Below are 16,555 nucleotides of genomic sequence, written 5' to 3'. Positions count from 1 at the left end.
ATACCATCTGACCTTTTCTTCTCTCTGCTTAAGAAATGAAGAGTCTGAATTGCTTTTTGTTATCAGCATAAAAGAACAGGAGTCTGCAAATATCTAAGGACTGAAGTCCTTTGTCATTTTTGTGTTGGCATGTCAGAGGGAAAAATATCCATAGAAGAATAGCAGAATTTGAATTAAAGCCCAAGATAATCTAGGGGATAAATTTTGCATGTGATTTCAAAAAACATCTTTTGGGATTATGTGTACTGGGACTCAGTCATCCTGGTTTGCCATCCTGAAAGTCTTCTGGGTAATGCTGCAAGTGAAAATGCCTAAGTCATATAAGATACTACCAGAGCCTGCAGTGCTTCAGAGAGGGGATGAAACCACAAATATTGCTGTTGCACAAACTAATGCTGAGGGCAAAGCCAATTCAATGGGTGCTGGCATTGGAATCCACATGTGAGATGAATCCTGTGGTCTTGCTTCTGAAAGTCTATCAAAGCTATTAGGATGCATCATTAAGAACTGCATTCCTAAATATTCTTCTAAAACACTACTGGAAATATTGTCTATAAGACACAACATTTTTATATCAATGGAGTTAGCAAATTAAAATTTCTGGGATCCTCTGTCAAAACAGCACAGACTTCATGCTGAGAATTTTCTTCTAATTTTTAGTAACAGGTCATTCAATCAGGCAGAGTGACACCATCCATTTTCCATTTAAATAAAAAGTATCCAACTTTTTTTTTTTCCTTTTTTGTAAGATTTGAGAACATAAAAACTGTTCAAAGCAAACTGAGAAGCTCTAAAAAACAAGAATAAGAAAACAAGAGTCATCTGTTTGCAATGATACAGTTTTCAGGCACTGAATGCCATAATCTCTATGAAAAAGCTGCAGTTGAAATTAAAAAATGTTATTTACAGTAGGTTTAATGAATACTTGCTACATAGCAGTACACCTGAAGAGCATTTAAACCCCAAACCTACAGCTTTTAGAAAAGTGCTTTTGTGCTTTCTCAGCTCTATACCATCTGAAAAAACAACTGCCAATAAGGAACAAAATAATTGTCAATGCTTCAGTTGAAAACATGGGCTTTCTGTAGCTTTCATTTTGTTACTATTCTAGTGTTTTGAAACCCATGCATCAGAGATGCCATGTCCCTGAAAATTGATCCTCAGATTTTTCTTCTCCTGTGAGTCACAATGATGTCAGAGAAATGAGTGCTTGTTCATACACTATAACATCTACCACCTCTAAATACTATTTCCAGTTTAAAACTGAGACAGGTGACTAAGTTGCACATCCCACATTTTTCATCAGTCTACTCAGTTATTTGAAAACCACCATGTAAATAAACACAGTGCAATACACTATTAAGCAAATTAAAGCTTCATTCATTATTTAAGGTTTTGAAGATTTATTGGACTAATATTTCAAACTGACTTGGCCAGATTTAGTCTTTCCTCAGAGCTAACACTAAGATCATCCTATTCTCATTTAGGCTAACAGTAGAACGTTAAGGTCAGTACTACTGAAACCAGTTTTGGAAACAATTCCCTCATTTTCTTTGTTTCTCAGCTCTTTTATCACTGTCTTACAAACACATAAGCCTTTGTTTTTTTCTCAATCTTTCATTACTCTAAAGTGATATAGCCTATCACTCTAAAGTGCTATAGACATCAATATCTATGCCAAACCAATTGATCAACATTTTGGATTTTATCAAAAAAGGGCAAGCTGAACCACAGCTGTAAACATCAGTAACAATTACTGGAAATATTTTCATATTAAAGTTCAAATAAAAAACTGCAGCTATCAGAGAATCCGCCCATTTTCAGTGAGTCACTCAGAGTAACTGATACTATCTTCTTATGAAAATTAAAATCTGGATTAACAATCTTTTTCTGACAGTATCCATATAGGCTAAGATAAGAAATTAATAAAAAGCGTATTAGTAAGGAAAATCTGCATACCAGAGCTGCCATGGCCCAGCCAGTTTTGTTGTAGATGAACTCTAGATTATTTCTTCGCAGATATAACAAGCCACCAACAAGGGATACCAGAAGAGCCAGTGCAATTGTACCAGAATAGTTAGGAGGCCTGAACACTCTAATCTGGAAGGGAAAATGCAAAGACGGATTGTAATAAATGCTTATCTATAGATTATCTTTAATGTAAACATAATGGAGCACCTGAAATCTGGTTTCAGAGTCAGCAAGACTACTCCCTAAATATACTTTAATAAGAAAAAAAACGTACTTTCTTTAATAAAGACTTTCTTTTCTTTAACTATGAAAATAGTTTGTATTTAATTTTGAAGTGTGCAACTCTGAAACATTATTTCTTCAACAGATTAGCTGGTTGTGTCTGAACTAAAAGCAGCGATCTTCAAATCTAAGTGTTTTGTAAAGCACATTCTATTTATTAACAACTAATTATTACTGCTTGTTTTTATCCAGTATTAGACTACATAAAATTTAACAAAGCAAGGATGGAATATAATCTGCAGGCTGCAGAAGTTCTCACAAGTACCAAAAATGTTGGTTTTTTAATGTGTTGTAGAACCCTCACTTGACAAAGAAAGCTATTAAGGAAAAGATGGAATTTATCATCAACCTGTCTCAAACCACAAAGATACATTTGCCCTCAACTTTTAAAATTGTTGAAAGACTTACATGAACATCTGTTCTGTCAGCTATCCATTTAGCTAGCTGTTCAGCTGCAAATCCAATTCTCTGCAGGTCAAATGTGTCAGCTCTCTTGGGTTTACCCTTCGGAGGAAAATGCATGAAAGTCGGAGCAGAGTTCATATTCAGCTACAAAACCAGAAAAAAACAGTAGGAAAAAAATGAGTAACTCTCAAAATATAACACCACAATATCCTCAATAACACAAATCTAATTAGCATAAAAATATCACTTGCTTCCATACATTACCTTTTTTGAAACATTCTCATATACAGTCCTCCAAAAAGAGTGCTCAGAAAATTCCTTCCAGTAGATTCTTCAGGATGTTTAATTATTTCAAATGTTTCACAAGCTTTTCTGTATAAGAATATCTTATGCTTTAAAGTGCTCACACACTGCAAGACCTTTCCTGTAATTGGTAAAACAGAGACCCTGCACCTAACCAATCTATTAGAGTATATTAAGTTATAATTCTAAGGGAGCAAAGTAGCTTGACATTGTTTGGCTTTTAGAGACCAACCACAGGCTTTTTTTGAATCCAAAAAGAACTAGATAACTAGTTTTAACTACATAACTTGCCCTAGAAGTTACTGTTAATTCATGTGTTGATGCCACTGGAACTATTAACAGTATATTAAAAAAAATCCTCAAAAGTGATAAAAAGATCGACATATACATTTGTTACTTGAAATTTTGACTTCAGCTGTGCAAGGCAGTATAGGAAAACGAAATTTCACTATATAAAATTCCTCTGTCATCTCAAAGGTGAAAAATCAAAATCATGTTACTTTTTGGGTTTTTTTGCTATGGCATCAGTATTACATGACTTCGCACATAAATGTAAAGTCAGAACTGCATTTCCCTCAAATCCACCATCGTCATTAGTATAACTTTTTCTTAAAACCTTGCCTCTTAAAAAAACCCTTACATCTTTATGCTTAATTTTATCGAAATGTAAACATGAGTTTGAAATGCATACCATTTCAAATAAACTGAATTTGTGCCCTATTACACAAGGAATAAGTTGAACTGGACTCTTCTAACATGTGTTGATTGGCTTAGGACAAGATCAAACAAAATATTTTGTATTATCATAACCACACAGGTTACAACATATATAAAGTTCTACAGTCTATAGCTTATAAAGCCTTTAATGTTTATAGCAAAAAAAATCTTTAATTTTTAAAGCAAAATCTTAAGCCACTAATAGTTTTTTTTTTTACACAATGCATTCTAGTATTTCAACTGGAAGTAAAAACATTTATGAAATATATTATTTCAATTTTTTAAAGTAAGTATTTTAAAAAGACATAGTAATCTTTTACCCTGAACCTTTTAAGTCACACACTTCACCAAAAGGTATTAAAAATATACAAATAAATTCAAAGTTTTTCACTCCTCCTAATCTGCATTTTTAATTTCAATCAATGGATAAATATCAAAGATAGGCATGTATTTAGTATTAGAATTCAGTATTTAGTATTCATTTTCTAGGGATGCCTTTTTTCTTGATTTCTCAATTTCAGAGCAGACTTTAAACTATTCTCCAACTTTCACTCTTTGTTGCCAACAAATAAAATGTAAAACAGCCTCTTCTCTTTTCCCTGAAGAACTTCCAGACTAAATATTACTGAAGTTGAAGAATATTGTATTACATAAAAGCAATTAAAAGGCTCTTTTACTGAAGAGCTTTTTTTGCCCTACAGAGAAAGTAAAAGAAATATTTTTTAAATGAAAATGTTACTTACAATGTGTTTAATTCTAAAAAATTACCTAAACAATTGCTTAGAAAAAAGTTGCTTATATATATATATAAAGCAATCTATAAACAAAGATTATAAACTACACTTGTAAAATACTAGAAGTAGTTATTATTAGTAGAGCCTGTCTTTACTGATATCACAGAAACCGCTGTGTTTTTAACCAGGAGGAAATTGTATGCAAAACAGGGGAACACAGCTACATACAGAAAATAATTTGTCTTGTGTTATTTGACAAATTGACACGTAGTTCAAAAAATTAACAATGCTTTACAGTATTCAACATTTACCTGCTGAAAAACATCTGCCCCTTCGTCATAATCCACTATTGTGAAAAACAGTTTGTTTGAAAAAGCAGATGAATAGCGCCATGAATTAGCCAGCACTTGATATTCCTCATTAGCTTGCCTGTTAAGGAAAAGAAACAAATGTATGTATATCCACATGCCATTCACTTGCAAAAAAAAATCCTATAATCAGATGCAATGGTTAGATGAATTACATCTGCAGTATCATTCTCAATACCCATGCTATCAATTAAAAAGTTTCAGCTTGTTATGCAACTTTTTGCTTCAAATTTGTCATCTCCAAAATTAGAAATGTGTTAAGTTAAACTATACAAGAGAAATCCCAAGATGATATTAAGAAATAGTAATGTCTTCCATATTTAAAAGTCTCAGTAAATAGGACTGGTCAGAGTGGCAAGTATCAAATCTGCTAACAGATTCATGCAAGGATATGCTTATGTGGCTCTTGAGTGTGCTATCAGGATATATTTGCAAGAAACAGCTACACATGAGGAATTTTGAAACTAGGGGACAAATAACACAATTGTGAAACATATATTCCTAAAATAGCAGAGCCATAGAAGGAGAGCCAAAGAAACTGCTAAGCACTAGGGAAATGCTCCTAACAGAATAAAAAGTAGACTTGTAAGCAGCATAATAAATTCCAGATTATTTCTCTAAAAGTTGTTTTAAATGTTTTAATTTTGCACAACGTATAATATTTTCTATCAGCACTAGAAGCTGATTTGCTACTAAATATCCTCCTAAATGAAGTAACAAACACAACAAACAAAAATCAACCAACAAATCCACCAAGAAAATCAAAGAGAACACAAACCAAAACAAACATCTTTGCCCTGGCTTCACTAAGAGGAAGGAAAGACAAAGGGAATTCTAGGAGAATAATACTAGCAGAGACATCTTCTAAATACACAGTGCCATAAAACCACAGATTATTCCAAAGGACAAATCTATACCATCAAAAATTTAATAAATAAATAAATAAATAAATAAAAAAGAGGAATGCTTGCAGTACTTTCTGATATAGACAGACTCCTTTGCTAATTGCCATATTCCTGTTTAATCACATCCACTGTAGAGTCCAAACCAGGGTTTTACCACTTGTCAACTCATCTTTGCATATGGTAAGATACAGAAGTAGTATAAATAAATGTGTTCCGCAGCTTTTCTCAAAACAGTGTTTCTAGAAAAACAGTTCTATGTGTTTCATGGTGCAGAAAACTATTTAGAAGTTGTAAACAAAAAAAAATCTGTTTGCTTCAAGAGAAACTCCGCACTCAACATATATGGGAGAAGAGGAAGAGCATTACAGGATCACAGATATCCTAAGACCATCCTCGTTTCTCCATAACTGGGATCAAGCTTAGACATGAAATAAACTACATACAAACTCCAGCACAGTTGTGTAGTATTAAGAAATACACTGTACATGAAAAAGAAATCATAAAATGCCAAGAAATGAAAATTGATAATATCTTACTCCTACAAGAATTAAATAACATGAGGCACAGTAAAACTCAACTTTCACCCTTATTACCTGACTCGATAAAATTTGCCACTTAACAACCTTAATCAATGGCCAGTTTGCAATCACAAAAAAAAAAAAAAAAAAAAGAGAGAAAAGAAAAAAAAGAGAAAAAAGAGAAAAGAAAAAAAAAGAGAAAAGAGGGGAGGGGGGAGGGGGGAAAAGAAAAGAAAAGAGCAATTTAGGCATTAGATTGGTTACTTCTAGAAACAGATACGATCACTAAGCAGACTAACATATTCCTTGTCATCCTGAAGAGGGCAGTCAGGCAACATCAAAGGAATGCCGTAAAATCTTAAGCAATATGTGTGGTGCACTCCTCTGTTAAACCTGTTGTATTTAACCTGAGCCACTTTTACTATAACAACAGATGAAAATTAGTTCATCTTGATGCCACAGTTCTTCATCTACCTTTCACTTGTGCTGAAAGCATATTTCTGGGAAATTCAGATACCCCACTTATGGCCCCACTATTTGAGAAGACTCTTATTCCCATTGATCTCCATGTATTCTGCATCTTTAAATTATTTTGAATTAATGGGTAACATTTAAAGTATTATTTTGCATAATGGGGTTTTTTTTTGTAACAGACTCAAAGGACAATTTCATCCTCACACTGAAAATAGGAAACCATTCTATGATGCATCTTCATAGATGCTCTTGAAGGATGTGGAGAAGAGTGAAACAAGGAGCAGCAGGAATGAGAAGTATTACCACAACTAGAACTGAAGATCATCCTACGCACCACTATATCATTGCAAATTGATAAATTTCTGATAGAATAACATTAGTAACTTTTTGTAGCACTGGTTCATTCCTTTTCAGACACAACAGTAAAAAGCATAAGCACTTGACTGAAAAAATCCTGTCTTCAACTATCAACTTGACAATATCAACTGTCAAATTTTTATCTACCTATCTCTAGAGTTAGTTCATACCCATTCTATCAGCTTGTTTCTAAGAAGTAATGTTAACTATACAAAATCACTAGAATAATTAATCAAAAAGATATAAAGGCATAAAAGCAAAGAACTACACTTAGTCTGAACAGAATATAATGTTAGCACTGCTCATTTGCTTGACAGGATTTTTTGATAGATGGAGAAGATTTGAATGTTATTGCTGCTATAGTCAGCTCTTTAGAATTCCATCATAATAGCAACACAGGAGCTAGCAACAACAACACTAATATTGACCAGCTGCCAGAAAATAGTGGCCAGATCAAAAGGGAATGCTACTATTAGATTTACTCAGAAAATTCAATACACAGGAAAATAAGCTGCTAAGCAAATGCTCTACAGAAATTCTTCCATTACACAAGAGGTTCTCATGAAATTTTAAAAGTTTTATTTAAAAAGATTAATTATGTGTGTATCTATAGCAGTTAATCAGATTTGTATAACTTGAGCTATATTTAATGAGATTAATTTCATTCTATTGGTCTGATATTATAGTACAGAAAACAGTAACTGAATATTAGGAAAAGAATAAAAGACTGTGGAATTATTTGAGAAAGAAAGCAGTAAAGCATTATTTTCTGGCACACTATGTACAATACTTAAAAATGTACAGCTGGCACAGAATGTACTACAAGGTTACTTACACATTCTTATCCATCTGTTTGAAGTAAACTGTGATCAGTGCTGCAATTTACTTCCAATACAACTCTTGGCTTTTATTTGGAATAGTGTTCCCCAAAACTAAAGGAACAATGGGCTAAATGTATATTTTGACATCTTCTCAGTGTCAAGAAGACAATAAATTCAGAACACTTATTTGATTTTGTTTAGGATGACACACAATGTCTTGATGAAAAGCACTGAAAAATCTACAAATGTGTCCAGAAAATTTACTAAACACAGAGAGTATAAAAACCACACAGGTTTTGCAAACCAGGTATCTATAAAAGGGGAAAGCAAGCTAAAATCCATGCTATTCTATTTGCACCATCCCATGAAATTTCCAATATTCTGCAGATGAAAAGAAGCTATGAGGTCCTCTTTTGTAGAAGTTGCAAAGTAAAAGAATAAAAAAATTGATCTCAGGAAGAATAAGGCACCTCTTAAAACCCAAGTATAAAATTACTGCCATGTTAAGCAAGACTCATCAATATTTCTATCAAGGTCCTGAAGTGCACAGGAAAAGCCATTGTAGAACTTTCAACAGCTCATTCCAAATTTCCTATTCCTTCATTGAACAAAAGTTCAAATGGTAATTCCCTCTCACTACATGTAAGAGATCTGTGAACGATTTTCGCACTATCTGCTCTTTATCAGCCAGACAGAACTGAAAGACATTGGATCCTGTTTCTTCTTTCTGATGATGCTCCTTGACTGTCAAAATTCTTTTTGCTGTTGACCTACCCTTGCATCAGCTACCTGAAAAGTAGGTCTCTTCCGAGATTTTTTTTTTTAAGCAGGGAAACCAACAAAATCTCTCATTTTTCAGAATTAAAAAACCTCCCCTTGGAGGTCTTATTGATAGGGTAGATATTAATAAATGTATTTGGACTCTTCTCATGCATTTTGCCATTTCCTTCCAGGCAAAGAGTCAACAGAAGAAGTCACATTCACAGACCTTTGTAAAATAGCATACTACAACATTAAGTTCAAAACTTAAAAATACACAAACTGTATGTTGAATTATATATTACCATTACCATATAGATAAGCCTGCAAGAAGGAATAGCTTCAAAAAGAGTTAACTTTGAGTTCATTCTGCAGCATGCTTTCTGCAGTAACTACAAGTTTGTTCCAAAAGATGTTATTGATTATTTCTAACAGACTTCAGTCTTTGTTGCAGGAGCCCTCTTATTAGAGGGCAGAAATGAGCTGAGACACAGACTTCTTGTTCATCACAGCTTGAAAAGGGTCCTGGTTTAGTCCTCAGCCATCCAGACACCAACCATTCACTGACTGGCTGCATCAAGCTCCTACTGCAGGTTTCCCTTGCAGCCTCTATCTGCTGGTTATTTCCTGCTATACTGTGACCACAGGTATTAATTTGCAGATTGTGACTGCAGGCTTTTATCCTGCTAGACTGTGACTGCAGGTTCCAACAGGCTCTAACTCAGATCCAGACTGACCTCACAGCAGAGATTCGCTCTCCAAGATCCTGTTTCATGATTCTCTCCATTCTCCTCAAGGCTCCTCTTCCACGATGATCCTCCCATTATACCAGGTAATCCCCTCTTTTATCACACCTATCTTTACTGGCTATAGCTGTTACTCATCAGGGGTGAGGCTATATTGGGTAATTAACACAGCTGTTACTTACCAGGGGTGAGGTCACCTGTATTCCCTTCTCCTACAAGTCTTGGCAAACAAATTAAACCAAAGCAATCTTTAGAAAACATGTGCCATGCCTGAAAAATGGACCATCTCCCTGATGTCCTATGTATATTTTTTCTCTGTATCTTACACATACATTTATATACACACACAACTTCAGTTAATCGATGTTTGTTTCAATATAACAAAACTTCTGACGCTTTTAAAAAAGCAATAGTCTTGTCAACATAGGGTTGAAGAAAATTACTGGCTACCCAAACTCCTCTGCATCACCAGCCACTTCTATCTTTTTTCTTCATAAATCCTCTTTGCATAGTCTTTGCAAAACTGTATTTTCCAAGAATCTGAAAGCAGGTTTGTTACTTCCACTGTAAAATACTAATAAACAACACAGTTTTCACTTGCAGCAAGTTTGTCTTCACGAGTGGTTATCTGCAATTTTTATAGTCTTTCTCTGTTGCATTTCCCCATTTTTCTCCTGATCATTGTCATGGGTTGGTACTGGCCAGATGTTAATGCACTCATGAATATATGTTTTTTCTCTAACAGCTACTGTGGGATGTGATTAGGAACAGAGCAGAGCAGGCTTAAATCTTGAAAACAAAAAAAAAAAAAACTACCAAAACTTTATTACATTACATAAGAACAGGGACAGAAATACTCTTAAACACACACAGAGACAGAAATAAAAACTTCTTAGAACATTTCCTAGTTTCTACTTTCCCACACATCACTCTTCACAGACTAACTTTTGGGTTTTAGATCAAACAATCACCACTCAAAAACAAACTAATCTTCAATTCAGCAAGGGAGAGAGGAGTCTCTCTCGCACCACAGACTGTTCTCCAGAAAACACGGGTCTACCCCTTATGTGTTTTCTTGTCACCTATGGCACTGCCCGGAGAAGTCTGCCAGGGTGACACTCTCTTTTTCTTATGTGTAGCGCTCTCACCACTGTCTATAGTCTAAGGCTGCATACAGGGCTCTTTTAAGGATACTTGCATGCTGAGCTCTCCCCTTTTTACCCAGGGGCCGGGGTTCTAGGAGCAGGTCTCCCCTGAGGGCAGAGGGCACTACCTCACTCTCCTCCTCTTTTCTATGCTCGCTCTACTTTTCAAGTGCTAGTCACTGTAGCAAAAGCAGGGGCAGCTGTATCTACCCAAAAATGCAGTTTATGTTCAAAAGAGACTTAAGTTCAGTCTATGGCTGACATTATGCAAGAAAAGTCTAGCTCAGAAGGCTACTCCTCTCATTCTTTGCCCATTAGGTTCTTTCTAATCGTGCTTTATCACTTTGGTCCCAGGCCGCTTCTTTCTCCTTTTTTTCTGAAATCACCAGTCATGAGAATCAATGTCTAAGAAAAGTTTCTCTCTGCCAAGCAAGAGTTAACAGCTTCTATCTCCTAGCAGGGTGCGGGCTCAGGCACTCTCAGGCTCGGCAACCCCCACGTGGCTGGGCACCTTCTCCCGGAGTTTGGGGGGGGGAGGGGGGTGAGCACACACAGAAGGCACTTCCACAGTTTTCCACCCCTCCATCCTAGACGGGGCAGCTCAGTTCCAGTCCTGTCCACTCTCTTCTCCCCCCCGGAGCTCCGGCTCACCTCAGCTGCATGGTTCTCTTCCAGCTCAGCCACGTGTTTCCCCTCCCCCACCCAGCATCGTGGCTGGGCAGGGGAAGGAGGCCTGAGACGTCTCTCTGCTGAGACCGGGATCCAGAAAGAGGCCGAACCCCCTTGGAGTCCTGCTTTTAACTCTTTGTGTCCTCAGAGGCGTGTCCAAACCTCCGAGTGACCAATCCAGGTGCCAGCAGAAAAGCTGATTACTGATTGGCCTGCTTACATCCCCCTGGAAAATTTGACCTCCCCCCGCAACTACGACAAAAGTATAGAGCCTACCCACTGAAACTCAGCATCTTTAGCCTCTGACAGTGCTCTCATCTTTTCAAGAAGCACTAAGAAAAAAAATCAACACAAAATATGCATCTTTTTGTTGATGGGCTTCCACTGCTTGGGAAAGTGACCACTGTCATTCCTCTGACCCAGATTTCCCTTCTAAATGAAAATACCCCAGCAATAAATTTTAAAAATGAACCAGACAAAAATGTGAATTGTTTGGTAACAAACAAAACTCCTCTTGTATGCACCTGTATTCAAAGCAGAGATGGTTGCTTCTGCCAGTCAGATAGAGAAGCAGAGTTTCATAGGCAAACTATAAGACTTCATATAATGTGTTTATGGAGTGGTGAGATGGTACAGCAATGAACAAAAAAGAAGGAGTTAAATGTAACAATGGAAGATGCAGAAGAGGAGTCAGCATCAGCAGACTTGAGCTAAAGCCCTTTTGCAGCTGAAAATCAGAACACAAATAATTAAGTGAGGCAGCAGGGGGCTCACTGAATTCTGGCTGGTAAAAAGGTGCTGATCACTTTAGAAATATGTAGTGATAGTAAAATGAGGGAACACATTGTGAGATGCAAGAAGATGACAGGCACAGAAGCTTGCAGCAAATTTTCACCCAAAAACGCATTCTAGTCCAGTAGTTACCATTTGCCTGTATGCAATACAAAGTACAGGCTGAGAAACAGTCCCTTTATCTTTGTGATGATATTCTTGTTGGAGTGAACATGTTTTTTTCTCCTCCTTACATACATAAGTAATTTTTTTCAGTAGTGTGACTGATCTGGGTAACAGATCAGTTGAGTGAAGACCTAAGGACAAAGGGAAAATGAAGCTTGTCTTACATCCTGAGGAGTCACTATTTAGAGTGAGATTATTTCTGACTGCTCATCCAAACTCATTCATTATCACAGTGCATCAAAGGGCCTTTTAGTATCTGCTTCCAATGTTGAAGAATACATACACAACGAACAGCAGTAACATGTAAATCCAATTAAAACTATGTTTAATTTCCTGGAACCAGAACAGTTTAATCAAACACATTTCCAAACATGCATGGAAAAAACCCCATCCTAAGCCATTAGAAACACATTCCACCCCCATTCAAGAGCACACTGAATATCTAATCAGTTATTCTTACTTCATTTCCCAACACCAGCTATGTCATATTAAACTTAAATAACCAGGACAACAGGAAAACTGGCATTTATGCTACCACTAACACAGCTGTGAAGGCATCAGATGGCTTTCAGTACTCTTTTAGATCAGAAAATTGGAACTTCTTTGTCCACAAAGCTAGATGAATGAGTTTTACTCCAAATTCTGCTTTAGAATAACGACGAAATTTCTTTGAAAAAAACTCTAGAAGCATGACTAGAGGCTCTACTAATATGAATACATAGCTGCTGGTTTTCAGAAGCCTTCATGTGTTAGGACTAGATTGATTCAGACAGGATATTTTTTACATACAAAAGCTTTATCTAAATATGTAGAGTCCCAAAGACGTCTTTGTATGCAGCATTTTAACACTAAATTGAAATGATTTCAATACACTTTCATAAATCATGTGGCTTGTGTGACTGATGTTGTAACATCCTCCTTGACACATAGAGAATATCCTCAGATTGTCTGAGACAAATTTGGTCATCTTTCTGCATATATCATAGAATGATAAAATACAGAAGTGTCAAATCTAGACACCAAAAGGAAAAAACTTTAAAAAAAAAAATTTTTAATTGTCTTGTGGTACATAAACCAACCACACTCAATTTATAGAGGGGAAAAAAGTTCTCATTCTTGTGACAAAATTACTCGAAGATTTCAGACTAGGTGCTTTTTCATATTTGAAATATGACATTGGTTTTTTTTTTTCTATGTTATTATTCCAAAAATATTTTGACAAGTAGCAGTTAACTTAAATCTTGGACAAGAACATCTTCACAGAACATTACAGATTAAGTTAAAAAATCTATTTTTCCCTTAGGTAGAGTAGCTAGTAAATAGCTAACAATCAAGTAATGCATGCGTTTCGGTTCTATACATCCTTTCAGTGCTCCTGTCCATTAATTAGCCATTGATTTGAAAATGTTGATTTTCCTGATAATGGTTTTATGTGCAGTATGATCAACCTCATTAAATTCCTTTTATTTCACATGAACAAGCAGATTGCAACTTCACATTTATTTAAACAAACCCAACTGAAGGTAGTATGCTGCTTTTTCCTTCATTTTATGCCTAAAGACACTCAGTTGCTTCTGTACAAGATATCTAGTCTGGTCTTTCCTAAGATGAAGTTTACAAGCTGTTTTTCACTACAGTAAACAATATACAGTTGCAAGCAAAATTAAATTCCTTAATAACAGCAACATTTATGTTGTTTAACACACCCTACAAAAGACCTGTAGGTAAAACAGGGAAAGAATTTGCCTGGCCATTATAATGACAAATACAATGACTCTTATAAAGCTGAACTTGGTTCATCTCCTGGAGCTTTACCCACCAGGTAAATAAGGAATGATATAAAACTATAAGGTAAACTTTCAATTCCTGTGTCATCTCCTGAAGTTCAACTTTGGCAACATAAAAAAGGAAAAACAGCAAAGAATGTGCTTAACTAAAAATTCATTTCACTTAAGAATGCTGGACAACTTCTGTACCTAATCCTTCAGCCTCACAGTTCATATACAGAGGGTGAAGTGGAAAGACAACTTATATACTCTCCCTCAAAACTGACTGACTCCAGTGACAGAAAATCCTAATAAAACCCATATACAACTATAGATACTCAAGTTCAAGCTTCAGCTGTAAATGTCACATTACAACACATCAGAAATCTAACACAGTGCTACATTTACCCACTTTGTATATAGTTTAAATAAGCATATTTAGAAACAAGAAATAGTATTACCTCATTTACAGCCTACATTTTTTCATAGTTCTACAAAATATTTTGCTGCCTATTTAAATAGTGTTTAGAGCTCCCTGCTCAATAATCCCATTTATTGCTAAACTCAGTAATTTCCAATGCATATTTTGGCTGAAGAAGGTTTTATTAGCACAGTTTCTGATTTAGTGAGGTAATTAAGTGCATGACTACCTTTCAGTGCCTTGGCCCTATTTCTCTATCATTAGTCATTTCTGGATTAACTTACTGCACTGGGAACTTGCAGAGAGAGATCTTGAATTTAGAAGACTACCAGAGGCACTCTAATACTTATTCAGAATGGAGCTACCAGAACACATCAAATTGCTGTGACAGAGAGTATTCCACAATACCTATGACCTCATGGAGAAATGTGTGTCTTTGGAAAGATCACGGTTAACTGATAATAAAATAAAGCTGATTTCTTGAAGATCAAGTCTTTCTCAATTGTGTATATTTTATTCAACTGTAATTTAACAAAAAAACCCAAAGCCTGGAAGAATTCTAAAATGTGACACGTGGATTAAATGTGTTTTAAAAGATGCTGTAACAAGCACACGAGCCTGTTGACTAGTGAGAATCTATCCCATGCAAAGAACAACCTAACTCGGCATACTGCACATTGATTCCAACGCTCACTGGCAAACTGAGGTAAGGAAGATGAGAAAGGTCACTAAGGTATAAATTACCTGCAAACAGAGCACTGCCGCTGTGGCTGCAGAGCAGTGAACATCACTATCACAGAGTAGTTACGAGGTGGAGCCTTCACAAATCTTCGAAATTTATCTCCGTTCATGCGGATGACTGAACGCCTTGAGCTCCACTCCATCAGCTGTTCCACTTTCTCAGCCAGAAGATTCTGTAATTGAGGACAAGCACGAGGAATGTTTCAGATTAAATTTAAGGGCTTTGTACCTATATTCTGCTTTTGTACCCTCCAAACTCCTCTGAACCCAAGATGGAAGTAATATATAGCTGTATGTAGCAGAGTTTAACTTATAACACAATTTAGTCTTTCATGTAGTCAACAAGATTATAAGTATTTAAAAGAATAACTCAATGTGGTCTTAAACAGAAAGAATACATAAAATCAAACAGGTTGCTACCAAAGGCAAAGAAGTAGAGTAAGGATCACTGCCTAAATAAAAATTACCAGTACAGCAATCATTTAATTTCCATTTAAAAAATTGAAGTTTTAGAAAATGCAGCCTTATGTTGTATTTATTCTATTTAGTAAAAAACACAGCAGGATATTGTCAGCCACTTGAGTATGGAGATGAAAGAAAAATGCACCTACAAAGAGAGAGAAATAGTTACTATGTTTAGAATTTCTTACTAATGTATCATACTGAATTTAAATTAATGCAGTTTTATATTTTGCTACAGACAGGACTGCACTGTCATATAAACTCATCTAGGTACATTCTACTATGAGATCAACATTTTAAGCTGATCTCAAGACTAAGAAGCACAAAATATTTTGATTGAACTACCATTGTATAAGAAAAGTCTACTTGTGTACTGTCTTTTGCTTGAAAGCATCCCATCAAATGAATGACTTAAAAGCAAGCTATGAGACATACTAAAAGACAGCCCTCTTTATCTAACTATTCCTATGGAAATCTATTTAGAGGTTTGTTTTGGGTTTTTTTAATCAAGTAATCCTGATTCCACACATGTTCAGTACTCAGCAGAAAGTATTTAGTTCCCTAAGCTACCTAGGTTCAGCAAGGTACTGACCATGCTCTAGGGGGATTGCTGCATACAGCGTATCAGGATTAATGCGTATATCTTGGTTAAAGTCTTCAGCTCCCTGCTCAGTGGCCCTGTAGAAGCTGCCTGTATCAAAGAAAAACTAAAAAAAAAGTGGAGAAAACTGGAATATTACAACTCAGAAGCTGAGTGCTGGGAGAAAGTGAGAAGGATGGAGAAGGGGGCAGACAGACATAAGTGAGGAAGGCACATAAAACAAGAGGAAACTAACTTCAGAAAACTTGAAGATGCAAGACCTCTGTGGTCTTGCATCTTCATACACATAAATTAGTGAAAGGGTTTACAAATTGATCAGGCTCCACTGTAGAACAAACTAGCTTAAAAAACCATATTGGAATAGGGACACTCTCAGAAAAGAGTGCATGACAAGAGGCAAGGCAAGGATAAAATCCTAACAAGAACAACTGAA

The 16,555-nt window shown here is 35.7% G+C and overlaps 1 protein-coding gene across 4 annotated transcripts in view; it reads right to left on the bottom strand.

Moving 5' to 3' along the window:
• TUSC3 (tumor suppressor candidate 3) overlaps positions 1-16,555 on the bottom strand; it is a 133,679-nt gene that overhangs the window by 79,972 nt on the left and 37,152 nt on the right. For all 4 annotated transcript variants that reach the window (XM_063402014.1, XM_063402012.1, XM_063402013.1 and 1 more), the window contains exons 2-5: positions 15,063-15,232; positions 4,724-4,841; positions 2,662-2,802; positions 1,960-2,100 (exon numbers count right to left, since the gene is read on the bottom strand). In XM_063402014.1, coding sequence (XP_063258084.1) covers positions 1,960-2,100; positions 2,662-2,802; positions 4,724-4,841; positions 15,063-15,232 — 570 coding nt within the window. The remainder of the gene's footprint in view (positions 1-1,959; positions 2,101-2,661; positions 2,803-4,723; positions 4,842-15,062; positions 15,233-16,555) is intronic.

This window comes from Prinia subflava, chromosome 7 (genome assembly GCF_021018805.1).
Source record: "Prinia subflava isolate CZ2003 ecotype Zambia chromosome 7, Cam_Psub_1.2, whole genome shotgun sequence".
Taxonomy (NCBI): domain Eukaryota; kingdom Metazoa; phylum Chordata; class Aves; order Passeriformes; family Cisticolidae; genus Prinia; species Prinia subflava.
This window is presented reverse-complemented; position numbering and strand designations above follow the sequence as displayed.